At 43.0% G+C, this 12,173-nt stretch overlaps 1 protein-coding gene across 5 annotated transcripts in view; it reads left to right on the forward strand.

Annotated features, from left to right (window-relative positions):
• The window catches only part of ANKIB1 (ankyrin repeat and IBR domain containing 1), a 379,415-nt gene that overhangs the window by 208,082 nt on the left and 159,160 nt on the right, over positions 1-12,173 (forward strand). For all 5 annotated transcript variants that reach the window (XM_069211633.1, XM_069211632.1, XM_069211636.1 and 2 more), the window contains exon 12: positions 4,906-5,040. In XM_069211633.1, coding sequence (XP_069067734.1) covers positions 4,906-5,040 — 135 coding nt within the window. The remainder of the gene's footprint in view (positions 1-4,905; positions 5,041-12,173) is intronic.

A 12,173-nucleotide genomic window follows, 5' to 3' on the forward strand; every position in this document is an offset into this window, starting at 1 on the left:
GTCCTTGACGTCAGTCAGGCGGCAATGAGGGCATCTCTGCGCATGTTTACCAAACACTACTGTCTGGATAGTCAGGTCCGTTGGGATGGGCAATTTCCCAGTTCGGTCCTCTAGGACTCCATCGACAAGTTACTTACCTTCGGTAACGCCTTACCTAGTAGAGACAGCATCTAGTTGCAGATTCCTTAACAACCCACCCATCCTCCCCGCTCTGCGAACTGATTTTTAGGGATAGGCACTCCCCTTTCAGGGCTCTAAGTTTGGGTTACCAGTGGTCAGTGTTCTTCATGGCTCTATCCTTCTGACGTGGAAAGTTGTGAAAATAAACTGACGTCTGCATGCCGGGGTGGCGCCCATATAAGAACCATGAGATCATATTCAGCACGGACGCAGAGCTGATCGACACCACCTAACGGCATGCAGGGGTACTGTTTGAGAAAAACCTATGGATCCATACTGACGCCTGGGTAAATTCTAAGGTAAGGAATCTGCAACTAGATATTGTTGCTACCAGATAAGGCTCTACCGAAGGCAAGTAACTTGTCTGTTATTCACAGGTCCAGGGTGTGTCACTGATCTACCCTGCAATGTACTTAGCAGAAACACTGAAAAACCTTCTCCATGTATCCCAAAAGTTGACCAGATAATTGTGGATCACCACCATTTTTAAATAAAGCAAAATAGAATCACAACATGAATTACCTTGATTTCATGGTCTTCTTTCCTCTAATGAATTAATTGCTGTACTCAAGTAGGATAGCAACGGAAGTTCAGATAATTTAGGTATTCATTGAGGTTCTGCCAGCCCTAGCGACTTTAGTGTCTCACCTCGAACTCCTAACACAAAAAGCCAGGTGGCTTCCGTAGTGTAAATTGTTGCACAAGTTGAAACTTCAGTCTTAAATGTTCTTACATCATATAGTTGGGCAGCCCAAACAGTCTTTTATGCCTACTACAAAGCACCATATAGCCAGCCACTGTGATATCCTACCAAGAAAAGGTCTGTCACCATTCAATATGATTAATTTTAGATTGTCTTTGAAAGTGATCACTACGTCATGAACAGAGGGGCCAGTTAACTTATTTGCTAATTTAAGAAGTAGGTAGGTGAGAGATGAGCATTGAGCTTTCATTGCAGCAAGATGGTGATATCGACCCTTAACATACACCAAGATTCTTGTACATTGCAACACATTATAGTGTTTGTCCCTAAGGGCCAGCTTGCTGTTCTTTTTAAGTTGAGCCTACCAGACATCACAAGCTATCTGGCTGCAAATGACATTTTGTAGGCTTACTAAGAACTGATGGCTGCTTACAGCATATCTGTTGCTTACCATTGGTTGGCCATATTGTCACTGTCATTTGCTTGCTTCTTCAGCAATAGCTTTTCTTTATCACTGCTTTTCCATATTGTGTTTACCCATCCCCAGAATCTTAGCTTTTTACAATCCCTGTGATTGGCTTTTACACTTCTATTTTTCAATTTTAGGGAACTGATTTTTTTCTTTTTGCTTAAGCACTCCATGAGCACACTTTTCCCACCTCTCTCTCCCATGTGTTTTCCTCCCCCTGCCAGATACCTACACCTTCCCTCTGTGTGGCTGTCTCCCTCTTTTTGCAAGCTCTATCTGGTGTGGTGTGCTTCTCTTGACAAATCCCCTGCCCCTCCACGCTACTTGTTGCTTTCCCTCATGTTTGCCTCTCCCCCTGCCCCCTGTGTTTCTGTCCTTTACATCATGCTTTTCACCTCCTCCACCCACTCCTCTTTGCTCTCAGCATCTTGCCCATTGCTGTACAGCATCTCCAAATTAGCAAATTCAAAAGGTCACAAAGGCGAGGCATATTTGCTTTTCCAGTATTTGTTAAATTTGTGACCATTGACCATAATTTTAGTTTTATCTGTATATGCGTTCTTTCTTACTGCTAAAAGGTCTGTTGCTGCCTTTCGATTACTACTCTGGTTCCACTTAAAAGGACAGTGTTGTCTACATATAGGGAGGGAATGATTTTCTCTATGCAGTGCCATACTCATGTATGCCACAAACACACTGAAAAACGGGTGCACAAGTGCATCCCTGCATCAGATTCAGTTGGTTTTAATTTTGTGTGATAGTAATCAATTTTGTATCAACATAATTTGGACCCAAGAGTTAGAACAACGAGTCTGAACTGCTGGCAGCAGATGATGGGAAATACCTCACCTGGTCAGTTTTTCCCATTTTATCCTCTCAATTGAAAGCTGCTCTGAAATCAGTTGAGGCATATACTAGAGCAACAGTGATACGATTTGTTCAATTAATTAATAGTAATAAAGCCAGTATGTCTGAGGTACCCACACTGAAATCCTGTCTGATAACACAGCAAAGGTTTGTTATATTGAACCAAAAATAAAAACAAATTTAACAGTCACCTAGCATACCCTTGTCTGCAGTGTCAATTGAAGAGATGAAATAGTAGCTTGCAGGGTTGTACGGGGAGCCCTTTTTTAAAATATTGCGTGTAAGATCAAGCCCTGCCAACTCAGGTGTATTGTGGCAGTAGTTGAAATGCTGTATGAGGTCTCTTGTCCAATATTTAACATCCTCCTTATATAATGCTGCTTTTATTCCACGCGGTCTGGGTGCATCTATCGATCTACTATTTCATAAAGGATGTGTACTACTTGAGCCGGAACAAAAACAGAGCAGTTTTCAGCTTTATTTGGCAGTGAAGTAGGCAAATATGTATCAGAGGAAAATTTAGGATCTCCCTAAACTGCAGGCATCGTTTGATACACTTCAAATACATAAACAGGGTATATTACACACCCTTCAAACTTTATTAATATGGATTGCGTGCAGAAGCTACGTGCTCCAGCTGTGGTGTGAAGAGCAGGTGGGTTTTTTACCTATGGCATGGGCCTGCAGGGGCATACAACAGTTCTGGGGTAAAATATTTGCAGAATTAGAAGCCATAGGAGGACAGCAGCTGGCACGTACGCCCCTCCTGGCACTGCTGAGCTACGATAGGGAGGTGCAGAAAGCAATTTGACGCTTGATATCTATGGGGCTGTTGCTGGCAAAGCATAGGATAGCCATGAGATGGGATCGAGGGCCACTACTGACAATAAAGAAATGGCACGCCGATATGCAATACTGCAACACACAAACAGATACATATAATGAGCTAACACCTCCAACTAGTAGACCTAAACAATATTGGGTAGCTTATAAGAAATACCTAATTGGTAAAGAAACGGGGGAGCCCGTGGAAGGAGGAACTCAGGATGCAGATAGAAAGACCCCTAATGGATATGCTGCGGGCTCCTAGTGTGCTTTGGTTACCATAGGATGAAGGAGACAAACTGTATCAAGGTGGAGAGCTCGGGACATATCGGGTGAGACCTTATTGTATTGTACTGCTTCTGTCTGAACTCACGGATGTAATAAGAGGCTACATATTGGATAATACTTGATCACTGTATATACACTGCAATTGTAATGTGTGACGATGTAATCGCATCTTGTTCAAGAGTTACAATATAAAAGCATATATAAAGATACCAAAAAAAAATAGGAAAATTAAAGGTGGTGAATATTCCCACCTATAAAAGATGAAGCTGAACCCCTAATGTGTTATGCTTACTCTCAGTTTTTTAACATACTGTCAAAATGTATGCGAACCATTGGAACCACAGTCTCGAAACAACTTGCACTATTGCTTCTCTCTGTATATTTTGTTTGCCTCCCTGATAGTCTTCGTATGATTTCCCTCACCTACTAATTTCCCCATCCTGCTGAAAATTCACTTGTTGATGTTTGAAGATTAATCTCTTTTAATTTGTTACATTTAGTACACATCTTTTACTTTAAGCGACAATTGATCTACTTTTTAAAATCTCACACATCAAGCATTGCTAAGAACAATCAAACAATTGGACTTTTTTATTTTCTTAAAAAGGTTTTTTTTTTATTGTCGGATTTCAAACAAGTAAAGAATAACACTTTTTGAGAGAAATATGTGGATTATGTTATCCATAATAATAACATAGGATAAACTAATTATCTATGATAGCATTTGAATTGAAACGCATAATAGTAGCATCATTTCATACTCTCCAATAAATGTGACCTAAACAAAAATTTCTAATGTGATGATCTTGAAACAGCATGGTCTTTGCCACTTCTTAAAGCATAAATTGTACTTTGCAACCCCAGCGTACTTGAAAACATCTTCTCCTTTATTGTAGAAGAATAGAAGAGTATAAAGTTATTGATATCTGTTTTCTGCCTCCCACATATCTAGATTGTCAACTGAAAAAACAGATCATGACCTAGGAAAAAGTTCAACATCTTCATTATTGAACTGTTATGCCGTCTTTTTGCCCCATATGTTGTTGCATGTGTAATTGTTGGGAGTCTTTGGAGGAGAATTCTAACCTACGTGCACACTTATCACATTCAACTGAATCTTCTGCTTTCCTTTATCAAAGTTCCCTTTGTACTGCAATTGAGTCACTTGAAAGAGAGCTGCGCAGTTGTAAATTATGACTTCTCGAAGTTGTCTTGAACCCTTCCTCAGTTTCTCAATTCAGAGAGCCTCATAGAAAGAAGCCTAGCAGAAAGGACTCTTCAATGGTGTGTGTGTGACGTTTGATAGTTGTAAAAGTGTTGAATGGATGCTGTACCCCTGAGCATTTTTGATGATGCTTGGGGGAAATTAAGATCTGTGAAACAGGTTCTTGGCAATAGGCTTGAAATACAACATATTAAGAATCCTGAACTGTACAAGTATAATTTACAAGGAAAAATAGTATGCAGCTTCCATTTTTAAAATCAGAATTTAGATATCTGAGCAAATATAGAATGCCATCACATTGAAAAAGTCATGTCAAGTGTTAAATATTTTTTATTTATTTTTTCATAGTGCAAATATGATTTCTGCTGGATTTGTTTGGAAGAATGGAAAAAACACAGTTCTTCTACAGGTGGCTATTATCGGTGCACTCGCTATGAGGTCATTCAGCATGTTGAAGAACAATCCAAGGAAATGACAGTAGAGGTAACCCACAAATGAAATGACCCTACAGATATAATGCAATAAAGCACCCATACAAACAGAATAGTTTAACAGCAGTAGAAGATAATATATGGGATTGGCTGTTGAGTTTTGATGGCATGTGAACACAAATAAAACAAAGGCTTGAAATTTGGCTTCCAGTATAATGGACTGACCGACTAATTGAAAACCAACCTACGTAGTTAAGAAGGAAAATTTGACATGTTACAATCTATTGTCACAGGGGCTACACTGGCAATAGTTTCAAGCATTTTTACAACAGAATAAAGATAATCAATTTAAACATAGTGTGTAATTAAGTATGGACATGGTCTAAAGATTCTCTTAAATCATCTCTTCTCTTGAGAAGCTGAATTTACAAATGTATACTTAAAGCTCTGTGGATGAACTAACACTGGTGTATTAACTGATTATCACCCTCCAGCAGATTATGAAAGAATGTTTCTTACTTGCACTATGTCATTGTTTTTAGACATTTTCCAGTCAAATTAATTCATAATACATTTACTTACTTCAGTGCACTGGTATAGGTAAATAGTTTCGGGTAGGACAGAAAATATTCTCTAACACTCTGAATGTAGCAATTTATGCTTAAATTTAATCATGCTGCTTAAGTGTAGGAGAGGTTATCAGCATATTATTCACTCATCTTTAAAGCCAGTCTACAGTTCAAACAGAGTCTGTGCAGGTTGTCTTTTTGGCTAATCAAACAAAAGATCTTCATCAGAGAGAGTCCCCTGCGGGGCCTGTGGCCATTTCAAGGCTAGCCCTATGAGATGCGTATGCCCTACGATGAAGCATGCCACCACTTTGGTGGGGAGGACACCTGCTCCTAAACAGCTATGCTGCCTATTACCCTTAAGAACGCATGTTGGTCGTAAGAGACTCACTGGATCTTCCTGCTTTCAGACATGTACACTGCTAGATATTTATCTTCTGATGTAAACCCAGTGCTTTCTTCAACTCTAAACAGAGCTAGAATGTTGCAAGTTTGTTGGGGTGAGAGCACCGCAAAACTCTAAATGACCCATTCAGTTCTCTCTTTTTACTTGTACAAGGACAATAGATGCCAGCAAATACAATTATCAGATTTCATGTACTCTCTTTCATACCTTCTCCCTTCAAAGTGTACCCCGAGGTTCCGTTGTTTCCCCTAAACTCTTTAACATTTCCATGGGACCCAAGTTTTATTCTATTACACTCTCATTACGTTTTTGTGTGTTTGGCACATTGCTGCTTTTGAAAATGTCTTCCACAGAAGACATTGTTATGCTGTTGTCAGTCCTAGAAAATATTCAATGCTGGATGTTGGCTCACCACCTCAAGTTCAATTCCCTAAAAACAAAATCCCTATGTCCCCATCTCAATGTAACATTCTCATCTAATCTTGGCTAAACTCTCTGAACATATTGAGCTGCAGCCTACGGTAAATTGACAAGGAACATCCCTGGAGTTCATGCTTAACAAAAAAATAAATCAAACCCACATTAGCACATTGGTTAAAGATGCTCAATATCAATTCAGATTGCAGAGAGGAATCAAAACGTACATCCATGAAGATGACCTCAAAACAGCTCTCCGTATCTAATTCTTTTCAGGATAGCCTATGGAACCTTGTCACTGGCCTCCCCGAAATCTTTCTCACACTGAAAGTGGTGTGTCTTCGCTCCATCTTCCCCTCACTCTGGTTTCTAAAGCCTTCTTTCTGTCCTTTGCTCCATCAAAGGTTTTGTTCTCGATTGAGTTTTCTTACATTCTCGCGCTTGTCTCATTCCATCGGTCTGAAAACCGACTGCACGGCCTCCATGGCCCCTCGTCTATTCAGGCCTACCTCAGCACATGGCACCGACTACTATGCTCCCCTGATGGAACAGATGCCATTTCAATTCTGTCCTCCGTGTCATGCAAAATTCCCACACATGACCAACATCTGGTGTGTAACCTGTGCCTTTTCTCTGACCATCAAGAAGCCACTTGCGATGCCTGCAGATCCTTCAGGTAAAAAAAAAAGACCCTTCTCGACCGAAGAGCTTGTCAACTAGAGAGGGCCCACAAGACTTCAGAAGAAACTCCTGACATCTTCGGGGAGGAGCCGGAACAGGAGGAGGCCTTCTCCACCCAGGACTCTGACTCCAACGTTCAGTCAGATTTCGAAAGCCATGAGGAGACATTGGCGCAACCTGTGAGTACCGTGGCCCCTCCCACCCCCTCTAAGACTTCCAGAAAACCTTACCGAGGTTGTCGGGATGCCACTGCCACCAGGCCATGGCTGGTTTTGTAAAACAAACTTGGATGCTCCACCCTTCGACCAATTACCGAAAATTGCCACGGCCAAATTATCGTTTTAGGCATTGACCTCAACATCTTCGATCCGAGATATTGTCTCTACTTCCAACCAACCTTCAGCACAGACCCCTTCTGCAGCAAGCTGAACATGCTCCACCAAAAGGCTCTAGTCAATCTTTGCCCACACAATTTCCTGTTGAACCCATTTTGGAGACCATGGGCACTCGTCAGTGCTGCCTCCACATCCAGGAGGGTACAGGGCTCATTATTGCTTCCCCCTGTCACCTTCAAGAGGACACTATCCTTTTAGGAGGCCCTGGACACTTCACCACTTCCAAAGAAATCTAAAGAAAAGGTTATCACTACTATTGACAAGTGTTTTCCTCTTCCTCCTCCTCAAACACCTTCTTCACCACCTCCACCCCTCTCCCCTCCTTATTCACCTTCCTTTCCTACTGCAAGAGATTTAACACCACATGGTTCCCCTTTATTCACTGGGGTAGATTTGGGTGACACACAGCAGGACCCAGATCCATGGGACACATTTGACCCTGATCCCATGATTTCCACAGATTCCGGTTAATACCCTGCACGACCCTCACCCGACCCTACATCCTACCAGCAGGTAATAGCTCGAGCAGCCGCATTGCACATTGTTGAGCTGCACAGGGACTCCATTGAGCAAGACTTCATTTTGATACCCTAACGTCCACTCATAGGGATATCCAGTTCCTCCCATGCTCCCTGGCATGCTGCGCCCTCTGATCCAATTTACATAAAATCACTGGTTCCGCCAGATTGTGAATACCACTGCATGCAAACGGGCCAATAGTCAGGCCACAGGAGACCCTCCACGCCCAGACAAGGAGGCCAAAAAGATTGATGCCGCAGGATAAACAGTGGCTGCGCAGGCAGCCAATAGTTGTTGCATCATCAGCTCACAAGCTTTACTTGCGAGATATGATGAGGCTCACTGGGATGAGATGGAGGAGCTCCTCCAGTACCTCCCAGATGAGCACCGAAAAAGGGGACAACTGATTGTCACAGAGGAGCGTCTTTTCAGCACTTTTTTTTTTTTTTTACCCCAATGTGGCTCGTGGTCACAACTTTGTCTTTTCTCCCTCAGTTTCGAGAGAATTCATCATACATGGTCAGGACTGGGATGCGCCTGTTAGGGATGATGGCCTCCTACCTTGCCATCGTTCCCCTCGCCAGACTCCATATGTGTCCCCTGCAGCAGTGTCTGTCTCGTCAGTAAGCTCAATCGCAGGGTCACTGGGAAGATCTAGTGTTGTTAGACCTCCATACTCCCCGCTCTCTGCGCCAACCAGTTGAAAGGGTGGATTCTTCTAGACCCTTTGCCTCAGATCATCCTGATAACAGACTCATCACACACAGTCTGGGACCCTCACCTTCAAGAACCTTCAGTACAGGGTCAGTGGGATCCACATAATCAATCCCTATACATCAACTTCCTAGAGCTTTAGGCAGTATTTCTAGCCCTGAAAGCATTTCTTCATCACCTCTCTCACAAGGTTGCCTTAGTCGGCACAGACAACATGACATTAATGTACTACCTTCAGAAACAAGGGCGGACACGATTATTCCAATCTTCACAACTCTGTCAGCCAATGTGGAAATGGGCCCTCCACCATCATATTCGCCTGGTGGCAGAGTATCTCCTAGCAATGGATGATGACTTTGCAGACCTGCTCAGCAGGATGCAGCAACATGTCCACAAATGGGAACTCCACCCGCAAGTCCTTCAGAAATGCTTCTGGAAGTGGGGACCACCTCAAATAGATCTTTGCTCCATAGCAGAAAACACAAAATGCCAAGACTTCGCCTTCAGGTACCCACATCCTCTGTGGGCAATGCTCTGTGGATGAGCTGGTCAGGGATATTTGCCTATGCTTTTCCGCTTCTCCCTCTCATAGCATTTCTAGTTTGACAGATTAGGCAGACATTTCTCAACATGATCCTTGTAGCTCCCACATGGGCATGGCAGCCCTGATTCACCACACTACTGGACCTCTCAGTAGTACCCTCCGAGAAGCTTCCTAGCAGGCCGGGCCTTCTCACTCAAAACCAAGGTCAGGTCAGACACCCAGACAACCAAATCTCTCAACCTTGCAATACGGCTCCTGAGGTCTTAGAGTTTGGTTACTTGGATTTGCCTGCAGAATGTATGGACATTCTCAGAGAAGCTTGTAAACCCACTACTAGAGCTTGTTGTGCTACAAAGTGGAAACACTTTTTTGCTACTGTCAACCCAAACACATTAATCTCATTAAAGCTACTGCCCAAGACATTGTCTGCTACTTGCTTCATCTCCAAAAAGCAATTTTAACCTACACCTCCATTCACTTACATCTCACAGCTGTAGCTGCATAATTACAAAACACACAACATGCATCCCTGTTTAGAATTCAAGTGATCAAAGCCTTTATGGAAGGTCTTGAACAGGTAATTCCACCAAGAGTGCCTCCTGCACCATCATGGAATCTCAATATTGTCTGTACTAGGCTCATGGGACCTCTATTTTGAGGCACTTCACTCATGTCCTCTTCAGTACCTCTCATGGAAAGTGTATTTTTTAGTTGCTATCACAACTCTGACGTGTTAGTGAGCTCAAGGCCCTGACCTTGGAAGAACCATTATTTCCAAATTCATAGGCATAAAGTGTTTTTTCTCACTTATCCAAAATTCCTCCCTAAAGTGGTTAATTCCACATTAATGATTCAATTGAGTTACCGTTCTTCTTCCGGTTGCCTGACTCAGTTGCCGAAAGAGCCCTTCACACTTTAGATGTTAAACATGCATTAATTTTCTACATTGATAGAACTAAAGGATTATAAAAAAACAAACAGCTCTTGGTAGCTTTCTCACTTCCTCATAAAGGCAATCCAATATCTACTGGCAGCGTAGCTAGGTAGATAGTAAAATGTGTTCAAGCCTGTTATGCTAAAGCTCAAAGACATCTTCCGCTCTACCAGGAAGAAAGGAGCCACTATGGCTTTCCTTGGAAATATACCCATAGCTGACATTTGTGAGGCAGCTACATGATCTACACCACATACATTTACATAACACTATTGTGTTGATGTACTTGCACACCAGCAAGCCAATGTAGGCCAAGCAGTAAAATAACACTTTTCAAGTCAACTGCAACTCCCACAGGCTAGTCACTGCTTCCACTTAGAGATTGCTTTACAGTCTATGCAGAGCATGTGTATCTACAGCCACAAATGTGACTGGAAAGGAAAATGTTACTTACCCAGTAAGCATCTGTTTGTGGCATGTAGTGCTACAGATTCACATGCACCCTCCCTCCTCTCCAGGCGCCCGTGGCCTTTTTAGTATATATATGTATGCGTTCAATGGCATGTGTAGCTACAGATACACATGCTATGCATATCTCTTCCGACATCTAATGTTGGGCTCGCAGTGTTACAAGTTGTTTTTCTTCGAAGAAGTCTTTTTGGAGTCACAGGATCGAGTGACTCCTCCTTTTGGATACAGTGCACATGGGCATCGACTCCATTGTTAGATTGTTTTCTTTCCGCTGTCGGGTTCAGACTTGTTTCCTCTCGCTCTGAGATTTCAAATCGGAAACCTTAGAAAACTCATGTAATCGTCGGTATTGTTTTGATCGCGTTCCATCTAGCTTCGAACCGATAGTATCGTCGGAATATAGATTTCGCCCTTCTCGGCGCACACATCCAGCTCGGGCCTACCACGTGGAAGCCTGATGGATTGGACTGCATTTAGATTCTGCCCTCGGTGCCACGCGAAGTTTCGCTATACAGACCAACATCTGGTTTGTAATCTGTGTCTTTCTCCAGACCACCGAGAAGAAGATTGTAAGGCCTGTCAATCGTTTTTATCCAAGAAGACCTTGTAGGATCGGAGAGCCACAAGGTTAGAGATGGCGTCAAAAAGTACAGAGCATCTCAACGTCATGGAAGAAGAACAGGTGCAGACAGCAGTCCCCATCCGAGACACAGACTCCGAGCAAGAATCGGAAGAAGATAGGCCTATCACTGCTGGCCAGCAGGTGAGTACGTCTGCCCCTACGCCCACATAAAAAAAAACACCGAAGGCCTTGGGTACACCAACGAACCCGAAAAAAGGCTGTCGTCGACCGACCTTTGGTTCGGCGCCAAAAAAGGCCACTCCTCCGTCCACTTCGGAGTCGAGTAAATCGGTAAAGAATTCTGCCTCGGACTCCAGTAAGCGTCCTCATTCCTCGGAGTCGAAGCTTTGACACCTGCTTCGGATCCGAAACACCCGACTCCATTTTCGGGACCGAAAAAGATCCAAACTTCGGAACCCAAGAAAGCTTCTTGTACAGAGGAACAAGGACTTTCGAGCTGCCTCAAACAAAGTTTGAATCCAATGCAGAAATCTTACAGACCTTCTGATGAGGACACTGAGATTCAGCTCATACTGGAGGTTATGGATGAGAGACAATCCAGAATCCATATACACAAAGAAACTGGCAGAATTGCTACTGCACCTCCTTTGAAAACTAAAAGAAAGCTGACTTTTCAAGAGGAATTAGACTCTGTTCAACCACCAGCAAAAATGTACAAGCAAAAGTAGAAGCCAGTACCGGTCCCTACTTCTCCTCATTCACCACAGCTTTCTTTTTCACCTCCACACACTAGTCCACCACTGTTGCCTTCACCAACGCACTCACAGTACTCTCATGGGGATACATTGGATCCTTGGGATCTATATGACCCAGATCCTATTCCAGATAATGATCCTGACTTATACCCCGCCAAGCCTTCTCCACCAGAGGACACTACTGCATACATGCAGGG

Source organism: Pleurodeles waltl, chromosome 10 (assembly GCF_031143425.1).
Source record: "Pleurodeles waltl isolate 20211129_DDA chromosome 10, aPleWal1.hap1.20221129, whole genome shotgun sequence".
In the NCBI taxonomy this organism is placed as follows: Eukaryota; Metazoa; Chordata; class Amphibia; order Caudata; family Salamandridae; genus Pleurodeles; species Pleurodeles waltl.